The sequence below is a fragment of the Vitis vinifera genome, chromosome 6 (genome assembly GCF_030704535.1).
Source record: "Vitis vinifera cultivar Pinot Noir 40024 chromosome 6, ASM3070453v1".
NCBI lineage: Eukaryota > Viridiplantae > Streptophyta > Magnoliopsida > Vitales > Vitaceae > Vitis > Vitis vinifera.
Genome location: NC_081810.1, coordinates 7,129,910 through 7,153,800, shown reverse-complemented (window position 1 = coordinate 7,153,800; position 23,891 = coordinate 7,129,910). Strand labels below are relative to the sequence as shown.

At 32.8% G+C, this 23,891-nt stretch overlaps 3 protein-coding genes across 5 annotated transcripts; all 3 read right to left on the bottom strand.

Annotated features, from left to right (window-relative positions):
• Positions 1 to 11,905: 11,905 nt before the first annotated feature.
• On the bottom strand, positions 11,906 to 12,683 carry LOC100263774 (pleckstrin homology domain-containing protein 1-like). The gene has a single exon (XM_002279595.4). The coding sequence runs from the start codon at positions 12,500 to 12,502 to the stop codon at positions 12,071 to 12,073; it is 432 nt and encodes a 143-aa protein (XP_002279631.1). The 5' UTR covers positions 12,503 to 12,683; the 3' UTR covers positions 11,906 to 12,070.
• Positions 12,684 to 13,455: 772 nt separating this feature from the next.
• LOC100258625 (probable NAD(P)H dehydrogenase (quinone) FQR1-like 3) lies at positions 13,456 to 16,653 on the bottom strand. 2 transcript variants are annotated; one of them, XM_002279632.4, is made up of 5 exons: positions 16,139 to 16,653; positions 15,292 to 15,392; positions 15,081 to 15,174; positions 14,710 to 14,975; positions 13,456 to 14,003 (listed from the first exon to the last, which is right to left on the bottom strand). In XM_002279632.4, the coding sequence occupies exons 2-5, from the start codon at positions 15,315 to 15,317 to the stop codon at positions 13,754 to 13,756; spliced, it is 636 nt and encodes a 211-aa protein (XP_002279668.1). In that variant the 5' UTR covers positions 15,318 to 15,392; positions 16,139 to 16,653; the 3' UTR covers positions 13,456 to 13,753. The 2 variants fall into 2 exon arrangements, with proteins under 2 accessions (XP_002279668.1, XP_019076226.1); XM_019220681.2 differs by lacking the exon at positions 16,139 to 16,653 and having other exon boundaries at positions 15,292 to 16,131.
• Positions 16,654 to 16,763: 110 nt separating this feature from the next.
• On the bottom strand, positions 16,764 to 22,582 carry LOC100255399 (anthranilate synthase alpha subunit 2, chloroplastic). Of its 2 annotated transcripts, none has more exons than XM_010652620.3 (11): positions 22,153 to 22,582; positions 21,701 to 21,894; positions 21,296 to 21,485; positions 20,418 to 20,569; positions 19,842 to 19,957; positions 19,497 to 19,743; positions 19,352 to 19,408; positions 18,970 to 19,122; positions 17,681 to 17,761; positions 17,431 to 17,517; positions 16,764 to 17,235 (listed from the first exon to the last, which is right to left on the bottom strand). In XM_010652620.3, exons 1-11 carry the CDS (start codon positions 22,385 to 22,387, stop codon positions 16,912 to 16,914), a joined length of 1,836 nt encoding a protein of 611 aa, XP_010650922.1. In that variant the 5' UTR covers positions 22,388 to 22,582; the 3' UTR covers positions 16,764 to 16,911. The 2 variants fall into 2 exon arrangements, with proteins under 2 accessions (XP_010650922.1, XP_010650923.1); XM_010652621.3 differs by having other exon boundaries at positions 21,701 to 21,885.
• Between the last annotated feature and the right edge of the window lie 1,309 nt (positions 22,583 to 23,891).

The following is a 23,891-nucleotide window of genomic DNA, read 5'->3' as shown; positions in this document are numbered from 1 at the left end:
GGGAAGAACCGGTTGCGGCCTTTACTCTCTCCTTTAATTTCTTCGTCCATTTTTAACGATTTTGGTTTTAAATAAAATAAACATGAGAGAAATATTGAGATAAAAATAGAATTGGAAAAAAATAAAAATGAAATTGATATAAAATTTGAAAACATATTTTTATTAAAAAAAAATCATCATATATCATAAGTACATTATTTTATTTTTAATAAATTATTAAACATTTAAATTCAACATAAAAATGAATATGATAATTTTTAATATGAAATGTGTATTTGTATTAAAATTCAACATTTTGATAAGCATACGTAAAGTTTAAGTAATTAGATCATCTTAATTATTTTTGTACTCTCCAAATTTTACATTTTTTGAATTTTAGGTTTTCAAATTAAAATTATAGTAAAATAAATTACTAATACTCTTTTGAGTTAGCAATGATAGTATTTTGGAAAATAAATTTGTAATTTCAAAAAATTAAAAACTAAAAATCAATGTGAAAAATGTGATAAAAGTACCAAACATATATTTATCACTTTTTTGGTACCATTCTCATATTTTTCATACCTTAATTATTTATATTTTTAAAATTTCATATTTACTTTTTAACTTGAAATGACAATAACATAGTTTAATAATATTATTTTGAGTTATTATTGATAGAATTGTTAAAAAAAAATTAAAGTTGGAAATGATGTAAATTATCCTAAAAAAATTAAAAAATTAAAACACTAAAAAATTGGAGAGTATATGAAAAATGTGAGGAAATGTATAAAGAATATAAGGAATCCTTACACTCTTCGTACCCTTCCTCACAATAATATTATTTATTGATATTAATTAAGTTTAGAAATGATGAAAATTATTTTTTTTAAATTAAAATTTAAAATTTAAAACACTAATTTAAAACACTCTTCGTACCCTTCCTCACAAGAATATAAGGAATACTTTTCAATTTTTTTTTCTACATGGAAATGCAATAATATTATTTATTGATATTAATTAAGCTTTGAAATGATGGAAATTATCCTTAAAAGAAGTTAAAAAATTAAAATTTGAAAAAAGTACAAAGAATGTGAGGAAGGGTACGAAGAGTGTGAGAAATCCTCATATTCTTTGTACTTTTCTTCACATTTTTTCACATCCTTGAAATTTTATAATTTTTCAAATTTTTTTCCACTTGAAAATACAATAATATTGTTTATTGATATTAATTAAGCTTAGAAATGATGAAAATTATCATAAAAAAATTAAAATTTTAAAACAAAGTAATTGTAAAGGGTATAAAGAATGTGAACAAAGTACAAAGAATGTAATGAAAAGTACAAAGAATGTGAGGAAAAGTACGAAGAATATAAGAAATCTTCACATTCTTCATACCATTCCTCACATTCTTCATAACTTGGAGATTTGACAATTTTTCATATTTTTAATTTTTTTTTCCACTTGGAAATATAATAATATTGTTTATTAATACCAATTAAGCTTATAAATTATGGAAATTATCATAAAAAGATTTTTTAAAAAAAACTAAAAAATTGGAGAGAGTACGAAGAATGTGAGGAAAGGCACAAAGAATATGAGAAATCTTCATATTCTTCATACCATTCTTCACATTCTTCGCATCTTTGAAATTTTACAATTTTTGAAATTTTTTTGAAAATTTTTTTCCGCTTGAAAATGCAATAATATTGTTTATTGATATTAATTAAGCTTAAGCTTAAAAGTGATGGAAATTATCCTTAAAAAAATTAAAATTTTAAAAAACACTGAGTAATTGTAAATGGTACGAAGAATATAAGTAAGAGTATAAAAAATGTGAAGAATGATACGAAGAATGTGAGGAAGGGTATGAAGAATATGATAAATTCTCACATTCTTCGTACTATGAAAATTTGACAAATTTTCACATTTTTTTTATTTTTTTTTTCTACTTGGAAATATAATAATATTGTTTGTTGATACTAATTAAACTTAGAAACGATGAAAATTATCCTTAAAAAAATTAAAAATTGGAGAGAGTTCGAAGAATGTAAGGAAGGATACAAAAAGTGTGAGAAATCCTTATATTTTTCGTACTTTTCTTCACATTATTCGTACCCTTGAAATTTTACAATTTTTTTTCCCACTTGAAAATGTAATAATATTGTTTATTGATATTAATCAAGCTCAAAAATGATGAAAATTATCCTTAAAAAAAATAAAATTTTAAAATACTACGTAATTATAAATGGTATGAAAAATGTGAATAAAGGTACGAAGAATGTGAGGAAGAGTACAAAAAATATGAGAAATCCTCACATTCTTCGTACCATTCCTCACATTTTTCATACCTTGGAAATTTGACAATTTTTCATATTTTTAAATTTTTTTTCCACTCGGAAATATAATAATATTCTTTATTGATGCTAATTAAGCTTAAAAATGATGGAAATTATCTTAAAAAAATTAAAATACTAAAAAATGGGAGAGAGTACGAAGAATGTGAGAAATCCTCATATTTTTCATACCATTCTTCACATTCTTCGTACCCTTGAAATTTTACAATTTTTTGAAATTTTCAATTTTTTTCCACTTGAAAATACAACAGTATTGTTTATTGATATTAATTAAGCTTAAAAATGATGAAAATTATCCTAAAAAATTAAAATTTTAGAACACTGAGTAATTGTAAAAGGTACGACGAATGTGAGTAAGGGTACAAATAATGTGAGGAATGATACAAAGAATATGAGAAATCCTCACATTCTTCGTACTCTTCCTCACATTCTTCATACCATGGAAATTTGACAATTTTTCATATTTTTTGAATTTTTTTTCACTTCTAAATATAATAATATTGTTTATTGATATTTAATTAAGCTTAGAAATGATTGAAATTATTCTCAAAAAAATTTAAAAATTAAAATACTAAAAAAATTGGAAATAGTACGAAGAATGTGAGGAAAAGTATGAAGAATGTAAGAAATCCTTATATTCTTCGTACCCTTCTTCACATTCTTCGTACCTTTGAAATTTTACAATTTTTCACTTGAAAATACAATAATATTGTGTATTAATATTAATTAAACTTAGAAATGATAGAAATTATCCTAAAAAAAATAAAATTAAAACACTAAATAATTATAAAGGATACGAAGAATGTGAGTATGAGTACAAAGAATGTGATGACAGATACAAAGAATTTGTACCATTGAAATTTTACAATTTTTTGAATTTTTCAAAAAATTATTTCCACTTGAAAATACAATAATATTGTTTATTGATACTAATTAAGCTTAAAAATTGTTGGGAATTGTCCTAAATTCCTAATTAGTAAAAGATTCATTTTTGTAAAGAATATTATATAGAATATTTATAAGTTGATAGATTATTGTAATATTAGATTTTTTTATAGAATAAGGAAGGTTATTGAAAATATCTCTATAAATATTATAAGTCATGAGGGAAAAAAGTTATGAGATGGAGATAGGCCTATAGAGACTATAGGATGTGGATAGAGATGTGAGGAAAAATGGGAGGTACCCGGTGGAGTGAGATGACTCGTGGTAAGGTATGAAAATAAAGAGTATGGAAACAACGGATGTTTTAGGAACTCAATAATTGTATCTGGTTCTATCCTTTGTAATATTTTCTATTGTATAGTAAAATGATTCTTTCTCATCCGTGGACGTAGACATGGTTGGCCGAACCACGTTAAAACCTTGTGTACCTTATGTGTAATTGTTTTATCTTTGTGTTGTTGAATTAACCTTATTTGCATGAAAGCTTTCGCTGTCACAACAAACGATATCAGAGCTTGGGTTGAAGATTTATAGAAGAGCAAAAGATTACAGAGCACACAAGACGAAGACAGAAGGAATTTTAGTTGAAGGTGGAGTCGATTGCTCCCCTCTCCCGTGGTGATATGATACAAAAAGCTTGTGTCAATGAGAGGTTGAAGATCGACTTTATGAAATTTGATACAAGGTGAAGATTGTTGGGAATTGTCCTAAATTCCTAATTAGTAATATTCATTTTTATAAAGAATATTATATAAAATATTTTTAGGTTGATATATTATTATAATATTAGACTTCTTTATAGAATAAGGAAGGTTGTTGGAAATATTTTTATAAATATTCTAAGTCATAAGAGGAAAAAGTTATGAGATGGAAATGAGTCGAACGGGAAGTACGAGAGGGCTCATGGTAGGATATGGATACAAAGAGTAGGGAAACATGAGATGTTTCGGGAACCCAATAAATGTATATGATTCTTTCATCTATAATATTCTCTATTTTATAGTGGAATGACTCTCTTTCATCCGTCAACATAGACATGGTTGGTCGAACCACATTAAAACCTCGTGTTAAATATATATAATTGTTTTATCTTTGTCTTATTAAAGTTTCCACTATCACAACAAAAATGATGAAAATTATCCTCAAAAAATTAAAAACATTAAAACATTAAAAAAATCTTTTTCCAATTTTAAGATTTGTTTTTCTTGAAAATATAATAATATTGGTTATCCATACTAATTATGCAAATGATGAAAACTATCCTCCAAAAACTTTTTTAAAAAAAAATGATACACTAAAAAATTGGAGAGAGCTCAAATTATGCTTAGAATTAATTGAAATGATACAATTTCTTTTTCAGCTTCAATTAGCCATTGTATTGGTTTTTCTACTTTTAATATTTCATCCAATCTTATCCCAACAAAAATAATCAAATTTACAATAAAAAATGAATAATACAATTTTCAAATAAAACTTATTTTAAAAAATTTCCAACTCCAAATAGTTATGATATTCTTTAAAAAAACTAATTACACTTACATTTTTCCTACCTTCTATTTTTTTTAAAATTAATTTTTTTTTTGTCACTTCTAATAGTATCAATATTGCTTAGGCATACTAATCATCCTTAGAAATGATAGAAGTTAGACACAAAAAAAAAAAAAATTGAAATTAAAAACACATAAATTCTTTTTCACATTTTTGTACCATTCCCACGATACTCTCCAAAATTCTCAAATTTTTTATATTAAGATTTTTTTTCCACCTCCAAAAAATACTTTCAATATTTAATCCCATCCTTCCCATAAAAAAAAATTATATTACAATTAATAAAAAAATTAATAATACAATTTTTAATTAATAATTGATTGATCATAATTCTAAATTTTAATAAAAAAAATACTCATTTTAATTTAATTATAATAAACCCTTATATCATAAAATAAGTGGCAATTTTTATTTCACAAAATTATTATTTTTACAAAATTTTAAATATTTTACAATTTTTATAAAATAAATTGTTCAATAATATAGTTGGTGGTTGAAAAGATAATTTAAATGTAAGCATGAGATTGCTTAAAAAGACAGTCACCGGTTGGTAACTTGTAGTATTGGTTTTTTAAATTTTTTTATTCATCCCCCACCTTACATGTGGCTTATTCTTATTGGTTAAAAAATGGAGGTATGGTAACGAAAAGCACTTGTCGGTCCCATTGAATGACCCGCTCTTGAATCTTTCTTCTTCCTATTCCAAATGCAAGAATAGTCAACCTCCTTAATTTCTCGGCTAATATGTCAGTGTTCTTGTCTGTCGGTGCCTGGTGCCTGGTACCTAGTTGTTTGGCGTTGCTTTGGCAATTTGCCGACTGAGAGTGAGCAAAAGTCCAATTGAAGTCGGATTGGGCATTATAAAGGGAAGGTTATGATTTGAGATATTTTCTTTAAAAAACAAAAAAAAAATTAAATATTACTATCTTGGATGTGAAGGAAACTTCAACCACTGAAGCCAAAGATGTACGACACAAAGAAATATTTGAACATAAATAATTTTTTTACTGGTGCATGTTTATTTTGAATTTAGAATTTGATTCAATGATTGGTAGTTTTAAAATGCAATATATTGCGAATTTTGTTTGTTATGGCTGTTGGCTTGTTGATATCAACCTTGCATTCAATGACTTGTGTTAATTTTCTTTTCTTGTTTCATAATCTTTTGGTTTATTTCATATGCAATTTTAGTAATTAAACATTATATAAAATAATACTTTCTCCTGACTTCAACTTGCAATGCGGTAGGTTAACTTGTTTTACAATTATGCATGATGTACAAAATATTTATATTAAATATGTAACACTGTTCATTTATGCATAAAAACCTTTTTTTATTTTAAACATTTCTATAAACCTTTGGTAAAATAAAATAAAATAAAATAAAAAAGTTTTTATTTTGTGTTTCTACACCTCTCCCTCTCTTCTAGTAACTTCTTTCTCACCATGCTATCGTCTTACGACTCTATCTCCTCCGTTGTCACAACATCTCCATTGTACCTATAATATGACTTCATCTCTACTGCATTCGACTATTGTTCTACATACATTGGCCAAGTGACTTTTGGCACACTGTTCCACACACTTTCTAAAATTGAGTTTCACCCATTGTGAGATACAAACCGTCCTATGGCTTTGTGGCCAGACCTTTCGCTTATGGTGCCCAAGCACCAACTCTATCACTTAGGGACATCAAAGGTGCTCATACTCCCAAAGCGTACTAAGGTTGAAGTTATCTCACATAGGAAGAAGACAAAGAGGGGGAAGCTTTTGTGTGTGGAAGCCTCCAACCCTTATACTATTCATTCTAAAAAAAAAGGCTTTTATTTTTATGTTAACTTTTATATTCTCTTTTTCTAATTGAGAGAGAGGTTGTAATTTTGTCTTAATTATATTCTCTCATAATTAAGAGAGTTTTACCACGTAAATATTTTTTACCCATTGTTTTATTTATTATTCTATTTTTAAATTATCACTATGGATATCATTTTATAACAATGGTATTAGATCCTAAGTTTAAGACAATAGATGGTTACTTGTGTGATTAGCACATGTCTAAAAAAGTTCTGTCAAAAGGGTGATAGAGCCTAAGAAAAGCAAGTTTAAGGGGGATCATTGTGTATTTAACATAGGCACTTACTACTATTTTGGGTTATTGTTCACTGCATAAGTGAAACAAATGGCGACAAAATTTGAAATAAAAAAATTCAATAAGAGCAATTTTGGGCTATGGAAAATGAAAATGAAAGTCATCTTGAGGAAGAAAAGTTGACTAGAAGCAATTATTGAAAGGTAAAAAAATGTTGAAGACAAAAAGTGAGAGCACATAGATGGGATGTTGTTTCAAGCTTGCAATTAGCAATAACAGATAATATACTATCAAACATCTCATAATTATAGTCAGCAAAAGAAATTTGGGATACTTTGACAAAACTATATAAATCCAAGTCATTGCACAAAAAAATCTCATTGAAAAGAAAACTCTGCACTCTTCAGATGTCAAAATCTACTTCGATGATTGAACACATTAACACCCTGAAAACTCTATCCTCTCAACTATCAACTATGGAGCATAATATTAAAAAAAAAAAAAAAAAAAAAGGACATGTTGAACTTCTACTCCAAAGTCTTCTTGATTCATATGATTATCTTATCATAAATGTGGAAAATGGTGCTTTGAGGATAATGCTAATGCTAGTCTTTAATGATGTTGCGGCCACTGTACTTAAGGAAGAAAGTAGGCGTAAAAACAAGGAAGACAAAATATCATCTTCTTAGTAAACTGAGTCTTTATTTATTTTTAAAGAAAGATCAACAAAACATGATTCTAGTAAGAGTCTCAAACAGAATAAGTCAAGGTCCCAAGATAAGAAGAAAGTTAAATGATATCACCATAGAAAGCAAGGGCACGAAAAAAATGAGTGTTGACACTACAAAGGGGTAGAGAAAAACATGAAAATGAAAGAATCTATGCCATTAAATACTCAAAGTCGTGTAGCAAGTACTTCCGATGAAGGTCAAATCTTATATAGTGAGGCAACAACAATTGTGAAAGGCAAAAAAAAGATTTGCTAAAGTTTGATTGACTTAGCAACAACATGACATATGATTTTTCATGAGAATGGTTTTACCAATATGAACTAATCTTAGGAGGATTAGTGTACATGGTTAATGATCATGCTTGTGAGATTGTTGATGTTGGCTCCATCAAAGTACAAATGAATGATGGTGTGATTCGTGTTATTCTAGATATACAACATGTGAAGGGCTTAAAGAAGAATATGTTATCAATGGGACAACCAGATGATCTTGGATATGAATTCCATGCTAAAAGGGGAATCATGACGGTTATCAGAGGTGCACTTGTGGTGATAAAGACAAAGAAGATTGTTGCAAATCTATACACGTTACATAGGAGGACATATAAGGAGATGTAGACTTCTATGACAAACTCTAGAGAAGAATTGACAATGAGATGACATTGCAAACTAGGTCACATTTCAAAAAAAAAAAAAAATTGAAAATCTCCTCTGATCAAAAGTTGTTTTCTGGACTCAAAACTATAAATCTACCATTCTATGAGCACTATGTTATCAGTATGTAGTATAGATTAAGATTCAATAGATCTATCGTAAAAAGTAAGGACATTCTAGACTTTGTTCATTTTGATGTTTGAGAATTACCGATCACATCTCTTGAGGACGCAGACTATCTAGTGTTGTTTGCAAATAATAACTCCAAAAGATGTTGGGTGTACCCCCATCAAGAAAAAATCATGTTTTTCCAATATTCAAAGCCTTTAAAGGGCCTAGTTTGAAATGGGAAAAAAATATTAAATGTTTGAAGATGTCTAGACAAGGGAGCTTGAAACTCAAATTATTTTAATAAAAACATAATTTAATGGTTTTATAATATAAGCATTCATGTTTTACTAAAAGCTATTTATGTTTTAACTTATTTATAATTATAAAACTATTTTTATTTTTAATAGAAGTTGAATTAAATTTAATAAATATTATATAAATTGAATTTATAAATCTTTTACAAAATCTATATATATATATACATATTTTAAAGACAATTTCTAAAAACAATTTTTTTAGTTTTTTGTTCTTTAAGAGAATTTTTAAAAACAATTTGTGAAAAAACTTCATTTTTAGAAAATACCAAAAAACTGTATTTTGTTGATTTTAACTTAAAAATAAATTTTAAAATTAAGTTTCAAAAATTTGGAATGCATATAATCATGACCTGTTATTGGGATGACTAAGGTAGTTTTTGCATTTTTAACTTAATTTTAAATAAAACTTAAGATTACACCACATTTAATCATAAAATTGTTTGTTTTTAAATATTTTATTTTTATTAAGTATTAGAGAGTAAAAAAAAAAAATCAATAAATTCACTTTTGTTATGATGATTCACTTTTAACATTAAAAATAAATAAATAAATATTTTAATTTTTTCTATTCAAGCAAAAAACTTAACAAATAAGAAATAAATCAACAAAAAGTAAAAAAAAAAAAATAACAAATCACATAAAATCTAAAAACAAGTTACTTTCATCAAAAAATTAAAGCAAAAAAAAAAAAAAAACAAACAAACAACAAGTTACTTTCATAAAAAAATTAAAGCCAAAAAAAAAAAAAACAAACAAACAAACATCACCTTAAGCAATTCACGTGCTTGACAATTGGTTCTGGGTAGCTTTAGTGAGACTAATAGCAAATTGTGCAATGGCTTTTAATTCTGAGAATTTGTTCCAATTTCTAACTACTAGTTTCCTGATTCTAATTTATCCTATTTTGGAGACCGAAAGTAAAAGTTCTACAATATGCCATGAGAAATAATTGATCCAGCGAATTGTGCTTGATCACATCCACAAATTCCACACTACATGTATCCAAGGATTACTCTCTTCTCATTCCATTTCTGTATTCCTGTGACTGCAATGGAATGGGGATGGAGTATCAGGCTGTCATATCCACCACTACAAGGGAAAAGGCGCTATCTTGACTATCATGTCACCTTCATACAGTAGAGAAATCTCTCCTCCCAGCATAGGGAATCTACCCTCCTACGGAGCTTCAATCTCTAAAAAGAACCTCATATTAAGGTCAGTTTCCTTGATAAACCCACTGTTGTTCCATCTGAGATACTCAACCTCAGCAATGATTATCACTTCCAAAGGGCAGATTCCAATAAATTTAACTCCCTGCTCAGATATGCAGGCTGATGATTCTCTAACTTCCAGATTTCCACTTGGGCTTGGCCATGTGCCAATATAGAAATTTAGTAGCTTGTTTGTTTCTCTAACTAATCTCATATGAAGCATCTCACACCGGCGCAGGTTCACAAAGTCACTTGCCTATGGCAAATCCCAGTTGTTTTTAATCTAAGTTCCAGCATCAAACTATTGGTAACTCCATGGCCGCTTGATCAAGCACCAATTCAAAAGTGCAGAGATCAAAGTTGGCGTGGAAGTTTGGAGGCAAGCTTCCCTATCTAAAAATTGACAACAGGATACAAAAGGCTCAATTACTTAATCACGGGCGCGCAGCTCCACCAATTCCCAACAACAATGACTCACCACACTACAACTGCAGTCTCCAACCACTTCTGATACTTCTTCAACGCCCCTCAGCTATTAAAGGTAATGTTCCCCCAAGATGAAGACACATCTCTAAGATGGACATCTATAGATTCACCTTTATACTCACACACTCGCATTCACTGCAATATGTTCTTAGCCTCGAAATTTGAGATTTCAGTTATCTCTCTTGTTCATCATCCCAGAACCTTTATAACTTGCCAATGGGACACCCATAAGGTGCACTGACACTACTCTCACTTCGCAGGTCCGCTGGTTTGCATACAGAGGCGTGGGAAGGATCTAGTAGTGTCAAGGAATCATTCTTACGCACCAATTCCAATGGTGCATATTTCAAGCTCAAGCCTATCTAAAAACCTATACAGTAGTTCTTCTCAAGCACCAATTTCGAAGGTGTAGATTTTGGGACTCTTGTCTAGAAACCAATACAGTTGTTCCTCAAAACAAATGAAAGTTCGAAAGAAGGTCGCCTATCTAAAACCCAATACAGTAACTCTAATCCAGCACCAAATTCAAAGATACATGGAAGTCTACAAGCAAGTTGCCTACCTAAACTTCGATTCAGCAATTCTTCTCAAAGAGTCAAGACTATATTCGCCCAATTAGAAGAGAAGAACCAATTAGCTATGTCACTCTGATAAGTATTTCACCTTTTATTTCCTTCTTCTTCTTAGAACTGTGGTTTGCTTAAATATCAAGATGAACCTTATAACTTAGCAGTCTAAACATATCTTAATGTAATCAGAGTGGTCTTAAAAATGTCCATGCCACAGCTTTGGAACTATCCTGTTAGAGATGTTCACAAAGGCCAACATACTCACAGTATGTTTAAGAATGGTCTGACAGCTACACAGATTTGCTAAGAGGAAGGCAAACATGGCAAAAACGCACACGATTATGGAAAATTCAATCGGTATTAGGATTTGAAATGATAAACTACCAGTAAAATTGTGCCTCTTCTTCTAGACCTCCAAAGGAGCACCAAAAGGGAAAGAATCCTAAGATCGCAGCTAAGCCTCCACAGATTTACTGAGATGAAAGAAAAAATGGCAAAAACACGTACAATTAGGGAAAATCCTCTCGGTGTAAGGATTTGAATTATAATCTACCAGTATAATTGTACCTCTTGTTCTACACCTCCAAAGCAGCACAAAAAGGGAAAGAATCCTAGGATCGCTGATGAACCTCCAACACAATAGATTCTTGCGTTAACAGACCGATAAAGAAGTACAATCCAATAACAGAAATGGAAAAACACTCTACGCTGAACTCAATCAATTAATGAATTCATCACAAAAAAGAAAACTCAACAATCTCTCACTCTAAAAAACCACAGAACTAACACAAAGAATTTGGATCGAATAAGAAGTTGTAAAAGAAATCAAACAAAAGGAGACGATAAAAGATCACAAATTCCAAAGCCTTTTGAAATCGATCCAAACCCGTAGAAAGGAGAGCGCCACAATTAGAACAACAACCGACTCAAATTAAAGAAAATTACAGATCCAACAAGAAAAGAAAATACAATTTTCTTTACAAATAGAGCCACGAAAACGATCTTATGTACACACGCGTATAGAGGATTAACGAGATGGAGCGCACCTCTGGTGTATACAAGCACAAACACAGATCACCGTTTGCAATCATAATCGACGACTTCGGAATCCGTGACGGATCTCGAATGCTGGACTATGGAGCGTCCGATGGAGTTTATCCATTCCTCCTTCTCCTTCTCGGAGTCGGCGATGAAGTACATGGTGTCGCGGTTGGTGGAGAGCTCGAAGGCAAACTGCTTGTTGAGGACGTCCTCGGCGCCCTTGACGGTGAGGCAAGTACCCACCGGGATGACGCCACGTGGCTTGGAATCGTGGGTGACGTAGGAGTCCTTGAACCAGAAGAGCTTGCCTCGTTTCAGGACGAACCAGCGGCGACGCCAGGTCTTGATGTACTCGCCTTGCTTGGTGAGCCAGCCGGCTCGCTCGGGGGTCGACCAGAAATCCACGCCCTCGTAGTCCTCTGGCTTCGGGTCCAGCCCAGCCGCGGCTCGCCACAGGCCCTCCATTTTCAGCTTCCGATGGAAAACGAAGATGTTAGGTTCTCAGAGTCAAAGCCAGGGCAGAGAAGGTGAAACCTCGGTTTAGGCAACACGACGTCGTTTTGACGAGGAGGTTACCAAAAATAGCAGAATTAGTTGGGCCGGGAGGAAGTGTCTTAATTAATTTTCAATTTTGTGAGTCGGGAAAACGATGTCGCTTTAGATAGTACATGTCATTCTTAACCAGTCAGTTCGAAATTCGAATAGTGGAAAAGTGAAAAAAATATGACAGATTTTTTTTTTTCACTTTTTTTAGAATTATATACCAATAAAAAAATTATAAATTATTTTTGTCCGTATTTAGTTTTTCTTCTTAGCTTTCATAATGAATCAAACAAAATATTTCAAATCTCTTCTAACTTAAGAAATAATCTCAATTTTGTAGATCTGAACTTCAAAAATAAATCATTTTTTACATAAATGTCCTTTGATCTTTAGATTTTTTATATCTATATTTTAATAATAAAAAATTGACAATAAAAAGGGGAATTTGATCAAAAATTAACTTTTTTTTAAGTTAAAAGATATAAAAAAAATTAGATTTTGAAGTCAGGATTATTCATCCTTTTAATGAAATAACTCTTCAAATAAAGTCTTCATGTGGTTGATCAGACAATAATTTTTTGATAGGTGGGGTTATATTCTTTTGGCCAATAATCTAGGCGACTAATGAGAGAAGCAAGACAAAATATAAAAAACCAGGAGATTCCCCCTCAAATTCGTATCAGTCCAAACAGGGAGTTGGTGAGACAGTAAAGAAGTGCCATTGAGAAAAGCCCAATATATATTGGGTTGGGCACAGCCTGTATAAAGAATCTGTCCCTATAATTTATAAATCACTCCTATCATGCATTTTCTAGGCTTCCCAGCTGTTTTAGCTTCATGAAAACTCAGCAACTCGTGGGGCCAATCAGACACCCTTTTAAGATAAAAATCTCTATTTTGAAAAAAAAAAAAAAGAAAGAAAGTAAATGAATAAGCTAATTTGTCCTAAAAGCATTGACAGAGGTGTTTAACGGGGCATACAAAAGATCCTATTGCTTGAGAATGGTGTGTTACAGATCTCAATTTTTTTGTACTTTCATTCAACGGTCTAAATCCGGATCTGTTAGGTTCCTTCAGAATTGTCCATAAGTTAATAGCATATCAATTCTGAAGCTGTTAAAGTTTGTATTTTCCTTCAACTTGTAGTACAGGATCATCCACAACGGGATTTTGCTATGCTGGGGCTGGAGGGTGGGGCAAAACTTTGAGCTTTTTAACGATTTCTGCGACATATTTACCCTGGTAAAAGGCTTGTTGGAGTTCCAGCTCTGTGGGCTGACGAGATCCATCTCCTGCATATGTCCCAGCGCCATAGGAAGAGCCACCCTTCACCTCATTCATCTCAAACATCCCTTTCCCAAAGGTGTACCCAAGAGGAACATAGATCATGCCATGATGTGCTAACTTCGTAATGGTTGTTAATCTGCAGAGACGGATTAGAAGGAAGATTAGAACACTGAAAATCAACTAATTACCAGCTTTTGCTTAACTGGAGAACCAGGAAAAAAACTGAGACAAGCAATAGTTCATTGGTAATTAATTAGCTTCACTTTTAGACTCCCTCATGGTCCAAAGCATTAGTCACCAGCCTTTTCCTTTGATATGTTCCAAGCCCTAATACTTCCAAGATAAACCCTAAAACCCTAAACCATGAGGAGAAATAATGTTTAGGAATTGAAATTTACGAGTCTTTAGATACTTGTGGGAGTGACCAAGGTTTGCTCCCATAGGTGTTTTAGAACTTATCAAAAGGAAAAAGAATTACTTGCTGGATTGAGAAGCGATAGAATGAGAAATCATCATAAATTAACCAGAAGGGATGTAGTTATTATCTTGAAAATTCCAAGGAAAATTGTGTAGGAGAAAGCTTGGAACTGGCAGACGCAGAGTAACAAGCAATTAGAAATTACCATTCCTAGTCTTTTGCACCTTGACATTACCCAATATTAAGAAGGGGGTTAAATGTGAGAAAGCTACATGGAGCCTCTAAGGGAACATATACAAGACAGTTTAAAAAGTTGCAAATTCACCTATCAAATGGATCAAATCTAGAAGAAAATTTACACTAGCAATATCAGCATACTTACATCATAAATAAGAGCTAGCAAAAGGAAGAGGAAGAAACTCACGCAGAATTCTCCTGCCCTCCCCCATGGAAACCAGTACTCCAAAAGATTCCAGCCGGCTTGCCTGCAAGAGCTTGAGATGCCCATAGCTCATCTGTGGCATCAAAGAAGGCCAAGAATTGTGCTGGCATCATGCCAAAACGAGAAGGAAACCCAAATAGAAAACCATCAGCCTCTGAAAGTTGTTCTGGTTTGATCTCTGCAACATCATTTGCTTTAGGAGGGGCCTTCATCTTTTCTAACACCCGATCAGGGAGTGTTTCAGGTATCTGTTCCACCCCAATCCAGTCAAAAGTAAATTAAAACTACTATAAGATTTCTAGCCCTCCTATTCGTATCTCACCGACATTTTGCCTGAGATATCCAAAAACTACCTGCCAAAGTGTTGCTTCAACACCATGAACTGTATTAGCTCCCCGCTGTACTTCCCGTGCCACAATCTCCACATGCCCATATAAGGAGTAGTACCTGTACAGCAAGATACAAATGGTAATTGTTTAGGGAAGGAAGGAAGGAAACCAAATTATTCCAAATTCATATCAATGGTGTGCATGTGCAAGTAATGACTGAGACAGAGGCACCTACACTATGTAGACCTTGGTGGCTGCCATAAGAGCAATCTGAAGAAGGGTTTTGATCTGAGCTCACCAACAATTTATGCAAGTATGTCCAGTCAATAGCATTCCCTGTTAAGACAATGAAACCTACATAATTCACATAATGCATGTACCACCAAGCTGTGTGATTTCTTCAGCTGCGGGATTGAAGTCTAATATGCAATTGGAGATCTCAAGTCCAATTTCTCAGGTTTTTTTTCCCCTCCTTTTTTTTTTTATTTGATGCAGGAAATTGAATGTAAACAAACAGAAAAATAAAATAAAATAATAATAATAATAATAATAATTGAGCACAAAAGCCATAGACCCCATTGACACATTATATTGAAGGTGTCAAATCCAATTCCAAAGTTGGTTCTCTTTTTTTTTTCCATTATATACCACGGACAGGAAATTGAATGTAAACTGAAAACCCCCATATGCTCAAAGACAATATAACTTCAAATCCCTAGACCCATATATACATTTGGGGGAAATTGTAAGCCCAGATATCAGATATAGAGAGCGAGGGAGAAGTTGACAGGCTAGATTTTCAAGTTCCCCAAATTAGAATTATAAATCAAATCCAATTCTGAAAAACGAAGTGGATTCACCACTCAAATGAAAGAACCCTACAACCATCTTTCCTGAACAATACCCAAAACAAACAGGAAAAGAAAACTATAAAACCCTGCATGATTCAGCAGCACACATTCATTCCAGACATTTCATCAAACAAAAAGAGCCCAATAATCGGATGACCCTTCTTGAAAAGGACCCCACCAATTAAAAAATTAAATCAAAGGAGGAGAAACAGAGAGTTATGATAGGTGAACCTTGCAGATCCGAAGGAGAGGCAGCCAAGAAATTTCAGAAGGGACGATGGAGACGGAAGCAAGAATAATTTCTTCAAAGCAAGTACCATGTCAGATCATACGTCAAGGCTTATCACATGTGCTCCTTTGGATTTTTGCTCTTATGCACTCCATTCACTATCTTACGAATTGAATGGATGATTTTACTCCGGGAGGCGATGTAATAGACTCACATGTCCTCAGTACCAGTGGCCTGGCGTGTGCACATGGGACAAAAGGGTAGCCTATACACAAAGCAACCAAGAGAAAGGTTAGGCTATCAATTTATGTTATAATTAAAGTACATTTTTTACATTGGTTGGTGGCAAAAGTACAACCCAAAAATAAGATGAATGGTAGGGGGCAAAATTGTGGTTTGTCCAACTTTGACTTGCGTATGAAAGGGTTGAGTACACCATAAGAAGTGTGTAACTTACTAATTTCACTCAACATATTAGAACACAAACACAAGTAGTCAATATGGCTGTGTATGTGCCTCTACAGTTAATATGCAAGAGAGCAAAGCACTTTCTGGCTTCATTTGATGCAAGAAGAAAGCAAATTTTTTTCATATTTTATGTAGAGCTGAGGTAAAATCTCAAAAGCAGACACAAGACAAGATAAATAGCTTTATTTGATCTAAAAATTCAACCTGATGAACACTGTACAATTTAGGATCATGAGATCCAATTGAAAAGTTTCCTCCCTCTAGTGCTACTCGAAAATGGATTAAAAGGGTGGACAAAAAATCTTAGTTATTTTTCAATGAATGAAGACTCCGCAAGATCAATGGCACGGGCAAGGGCAGCAGCTTTGTTTTCACACTCTCTCTGCTCATCAGCGGGAACACTATCAGCCACGATACCAGCCCCAGCTTGAAGGTGGGCAACCCATTCTCGCCGCTTGTTCATATCCTTGTATGAGAACATTGTGTCAAAACGGCTTCCAGATGGGAACACGATGGTTCTCAGAGCAAGGGCAATGTCCATATCACCCGAAAAGGAAATTCCCCCGAAACCACCACTATATGGCCCACGCCTTGTGACTTCCAGCTGATCAATCAACTCCATGGCCTTCACCTGTATTGTAGCAGAGCTGACAATGTCATCGACATAAAATGGACCCTCATGAAAACAGGTACATAGATCATGCATTAGCGTACTCGTGAAAGCCTGGATGGACTTGACAATTTATTTCCTCACAACTCAGGACCACAAACAACCAGACACCACAAATGTGTAATTAGAGAAGGAAGGCGGTTGGTGCGTGCATACCTTTGGTGCCCCACTAACTGTTCCAACAGGCAATGCAGCACGTAGAGCATCCCAGCTGGTTAAATGATCAAGTAATTCTCCAGTAACCTGCAAAGCCGGTTAAGGATTTTATTAGTAATGAATCAGTTGTTATACTGAATAACAAACTAATATGTTTCTCCAGCATCCATTGCCTTTTATATTATGTTATCAAATCCTATGATGATATGTAAAAACAGCCTTGATAAATTATTACAAAATTTATATTTACCGTGGAGCTGATGTGCATGACATGGGAGTAGCGCTCAATATTCATGAGCTTTTCAACAGTCACAGAACCAGGTTTGGACACCTGTAAGAACAGCTAGTATTAACTACAAAATTATGGCCATTAAGCATATGCTCTGAAAAAGAAATTTAGACAATTTATATATATATATATAGACATATAAGATTAAGATATGTTAATTGTAAATAAAGTGTCATCAGAGAAGCAACTTCAGATAAATCTTTAAATGATTAAATCTATAACTGGTAATATGGTACTATTGCGATCCATTTCCATAAGAATCCATCAACATACAGGAGTTTTTTTTGGTGCAACACACATCAGTATGACACTATTTGAGACTTGTATACATCCTCCATACTCAAGTGAGTTTACAAGGAGAATCAAGATGCATCTTCGAAGTCTGTAGCACCTTCACATAGACACTAAGACATGACAATAGAAATTGGTTCTATCTTAAGTCATTCCCGTCATTTTTCTTCATTTACAAAGCTCAAAGTTTTAAAGAAGAGAGTCCAAAGTTAGGCAACCAGACCAGATTTTTCAAATCAGCCCCACCTATTCAAGGTCTCTTCAAGATGCTATGGAATGTAATTGTGTTAAAAAAACCCCTAAATGACTACACAGGGATAAACCCACCACAAAAACCCACCAGCCACACCTGCGGAACCAAATTAGAAAATCACTTAATAACAACTAAACTTTCCTTTTTTGACAGGTTGTTTTTCTCAATCCTTGATGGGGACTAGAACCTACAACCTCACACATCTCTAGCCCAACTCCTAGCCACTTGAGGATTGAGCCAAAGCTCAAGGACTTAATAACAACTAAATAATAATGACCAATTGATGCATGGTTGTTGCCCTTCAATCATGTGACCAATAAAGTAGACCACACAAAAACAACATATCTTTGAAGGCTTATCTGATGCCAAATCCATGGGTAGCAATTTTAGTAGATTGAGCTTTACTTTATGTCTCTCAAATTTTCAAAATTAGAAAGCCACTTATGTTTAGTGAGCCCAATCATCACTCTCCCATAAACCATTCATTGAAAATACACCATTGCAAGATATATCTTGGATTTGCAATTAGGAATTTACCAGGAAACCATTTGGATTCATCCAAGAATTTTTGACAAACAAATTTGAAAATGGAAGCAGAGTAGCATGTTAAGGGGAGTTGAGAAACTATTTCCAACCTAAAATTATAGAATACTCTAGAATCATTCAGAATTATTATGAATAAATAAGACATTAGGGTGCACTTCACCTTTCCAACATCATTCCTTCCCAAATCAACCAACATAATGTGTTCAGCACACTGCTTTTCATCATTCCGAAGCTGGTTTTCCAACATGATATCTTCTTTAGGTGTCTTCCCTCTTCTAACAGTCCCGGCAAGAGGTCGATTAATAATCCTGTTCTGCAAATAAGAATGGAAGGGGGCCAATCCTTGATAGTCAGTGCCGATGAAAATGAAAATCTAAATAAAAATATGAAAAACCTCATTACCTTGCAGGAAAAGAAAAACAAGGGTTGAAAACAAATTTTTTTGGAATGGTATCATTAAATGTCACCATCATCAGAATTAAGAGTGGTGGAAAAATAACATCATTGACTTGATTAATCCTAGGCTCATTGTAATAGTTAACCTTTTTCACACGCGTGAGAATTTCAGGACTGGAAGCAACTAGAATACACCCTCTCGCCTGGTAACAAGAAATAAATAAATGAAAGGTCAGACTTTAGCATGAAATAAACACTTAAACCCAAAAATAAATGGAAGAGCAAGCACACCTGTAAATAAGTCATATATGGACTTGGATTAACAATTCTCAATGCTCTGTAAACTTCAAATGGGTCTGCAAATGTCCGTCGTTCAAAACGCTGACTTAATACAATCTGGAATATATCCCCAGCCAGGATATGTTCCTTAGCCTCCAATACTGCTTTCATGTATTCATCACATGTCATTGTTGACTTCTCCAATGAAGGACCAAAAAGGCCAGTTTGTAATTTTATTGAACCTGCAGCCAGCTTCGGGCTGAATTTGACAACCATCAAAACATGATAAAAATGAACTTTGAAGGAATATCGATGTTAAGAACGATACGAGAATGATGGGTAAAAATGAATGCTTACGGAACTATATCATGTACTCTTGAGACTAAAGCTTCCAATCGGTTCATTCCATCATTGAAAGCTTCCTCAACAGAAGAATATTGATCTAATCGCACCCAGTGAATCACAAACACTTGCTGAGGTCAAACAAATTACATCAATTAAAAAATCTTTAAAAAACAAATGAAAGAAAATCAATTTAACAAAAGAAACCATCTTATCCATTCAAGATGAACTCCATAGTTAAAAGCTGGAGAACAATACGAAGATGGCAACCTCTTCATAGACACTCATGTTTGAGAACTTCCCCAGTATAAAAGAGTCTCTGAATTACAACATTGTATCAGTGTTTTTATTGATATGTATTTGACACAAAGTACAGATGTCCAACTTTTTATTTCAGTCTGAATGAGCCCTAAAGAACATTTAGGGGCAAAAAGAAAGCCTTCCATTCAAATTAAAGAAATGCCAAAATGGAAGATAACTCTAAAACATACATATATTCGGAATTTTATGCAAAGAATGCAAAGAATAGGATGGCGTGATTAAACATATGTTTTAAAATAAATCAATGATTCATGGATCAAGTGAGACTACCTTCTTCACATGATCAAACACAAGCACATCCTCATAGAGGCCTAGATGAACATCAGGTAGGTTTCTATCATCCTTAGGGGCACTCAAGAATGGCAGCTTTTTCTTTTCCACATAACGCACCGTATCATATGAGAAATAACCAACCCACCCACCTGAACAGAAAAGCAGTAAATCAATAAAGATAGTTAATTATTTGATAATGAAGTTTCTATTTTGAGGACGAGCTGTGTAGTAATATATCAATCGGGAAATCTCTTAGGAATCTACAAAACCAACAAACTTGCAAAATATTTTTTTCCAATCAGAAAAAGAAAACACAAGGATGGACAAAACAAATGAAAAGCTTGAGTCCGACCAAGAATTTTATCTGGTTGGTTCAGATAGTAGATATAAATAAAAAGAAAAAGACAAAACAAACAGAAATACAATTATTATCCTAACCATACCTAGGTTAAATTCAATAATACAATTATTATGATAACATCATCACAAAGATATAAATCAATGTTTGTAAAATCCTCCATGCCCTCCTAATATTGCACATAAATTCTAGCAGTGTGAAATACATAACAGGACCTATACAGTTGTAGGAAGGGTTATAGCTGGACTAAAATGTGCAGTTGAACCCACATAGATGGAGTAAGGTTTTGTTGGATTAAGATGAAACAATAATCTTCTCTCTCCCAATATTGATCTCTCTCACGGTTTGTATTTAAATTATTCTTAGCTGCCCTCCACATTCCCAAACAGCAGCAAGCCTTTGCTCGGATGGAGACAGATGTGTTTCTGGATTTACATTAATTAACAAAATCATGAAGGATTAAAATGATATTCATTGGGATTTCTACAAGCTCAAGTTAACAATTCAGGGGTCTTACCACAAAATGCTTCAGGAAGTTCATCTAAGAGTTGGGGTTTCCACCCCTCCATCATTCTCCGAGGAATGGACATTGGATCCTCCACAATCTCTTCTGTCCTAGAACCTGCTTCATGGTCCATAATTGTAACCATATTCTCTTTTGCCACAATTTCTATGGTGGGTTGGGCTCCAATGACACTATACCTTCCCTAACATAAACATTTAAAAACGCAAATCAGAAAATGCCCAGATTTAGGCTAAAAGAACACATCAACATCCTTTTACATATGCATGCCTAACTCCACTTACGAAATCCTGATCCAAAATTTCCAGGTGTTGCGCTATCCTTTACCCTTCCAACATTTTCATAATATCCGTACAATTGCTATTCCTTATGTATAGGTGCAAAGAGTAAAGGTCTTACAACATTGGAAGACTGAATACCAGGCTCCACCGACTCATACAGAAAGCTGGGTGCATCCCTGTCGTCTTCCTTAACCAAGCATCGATAAGCCAGAACTGGAGTCAAGTGATCAGAAAATATGGATCGATGGAGAGGAATTAAATTTCCCTTCTTCGCAGCTTCAAAAAACTTCGCTGAATGGTCGACTGCAAACACTGGATCACACCAATTAAAACCAACACAATTCCCTGTTTGGTCATTGAGAAACCACAATAAAAACAGAACAAAAATAATAATAATAATAAAATATAGAAAACAAAACTCCGCATCTCATATCAGGAAATGCAGCCTCTTCCCCGGCCCTAAACAACGAGAACCCAAAAATTCAAAAATCCAAATCTCCTTTCCCTTCCCCACATTTCCTCACTAGCCAAACACAGCCACTCACTTCTGACACTAAATCAGAGGAATACCTAGTGAAGGAGACGAGTGAGACAAGCACGCGACCGCATGCCAACGACGCCCTGAGCTGACGAGAGCCAGAGAACCCGATGTCAGAGCTCTCCCGTTATCCGAAACTCCATTCAGACCTCTCCCGTTGCCAAAAACAACGTTCGTAGCTCTGCAGTTAGAGTTACCGCAAGTCGGAGCAGCATCGAATCTCCGATTCGCCGGAAGGAGACGGTGAGAAGCGGCTAGGGTTTCCATGGGAGAAAGAGAGAGAAAAGCAAAGAAAATTTAGAGACTGAAGCTGAGAAAAATGTAGACTGCACCGCTATTTATGGTTTGAGCGACTTGATTTAGGTCCTTTTTCTGACTCTTTCATTTCATGTGTTTGTAACTTTGTAGAGACAATTTTGAATTTCGCCTTCCAAAACAGTAATCCAACGACGTCGTTTTTATGCTTTTTTTTTAAAAAAAAAACGACAGATTTATGACATTCGGGAAAAAAGCATGGCATTTTTATTTTTTTTTCTATTTTTATACTTCCTACACTCAAATTAGAATTTTCTTTTCGATTTTAGGAATGGATCTGAGGAGATGATACTTGTGATCCATTTGGATTTTGGAATCCACGAAATAAAGAAAAATAATTAAGCTAATTATAATTACAATATTAACCCGAGATGCTCAACAAAGGAAAAAAAAATTATAAGATATGATTTTTTATGATTGGATATTAAGAAAAGGAAAAAAAAATATTTTAGAAGAAATACTGATGAAACATTCAAAAAAAATTTTGAGACTTTAGACTATGTTTAAATGATGAAAAATAAAAAATAAATAAATTATTTTGATATATTTTTAGAAAATTATTTCACCTTAGTTTTGTATATTAAAATTAATTAATTAAATTTAATTTTTTAATTATATTTAATTCTCCTTATTAATATATGAAATCTTTCTTTACAAAAAAAAAAAAAAAAATTGAAATTGAGAGAGAAGTTATGGTGAACTTTTCTACGTATCTTTTCAGGACGAGCAGTGGGAAAAGCATGAAAATCATGGGCCGTATCATTCTCAAGTCAGATTAGCATGTGAATTACATTGGCCTGGGCCCATTTCCTCCCAGTCCATATAACTGGCCCACAAAGCCATCTAATTGTAAACCAGAGTGGACGTTGAAGAAGACAGGAGAACCAACTTCATCCATTTAATTTTTCAAAATGAAATTTTCATGGTTCCTGGATTATCCTCAAACCAAACAGTGCGCAAGGCCAAAGAATTTATCAAGTAGGGTGTTACGACCAATAATTGTTTGTTCTTAACTATACAAGTATGCAACACCTCCACAAAGAATAAGCAAAACGAAAAAAAAAAAAAAAAAAAGTTTTCATATTTGAGTTTCAAACAAAACTTTGCATTGTACTTAAAGCTATGTTTAATTCTCGGAAAATATTTGGGAAAAAAAAATGCTAAGGAAAATAATTTTTTTTATGTTTAATTTTCCTATGAAAAATACAAAAGAAAGTTAAATATAATTAAAATTATTAAGAAATTAATATATTTTTAAATTATTTAATTTACATATAAAAGAGTTAAATAAATAAATAAAAGTTTGAAATATTATATAAAAATAATTTATTTACTTTAATTTTTTTTTTCATTTTTTCTTTCCTTTTACTTTTCGTTGCTATTTTTTCTCCCTCAAACTTTCTCAGAACCAAACATAGTCTAAGTATGCAACACTTCCACAAAGAATAAGAAAAAG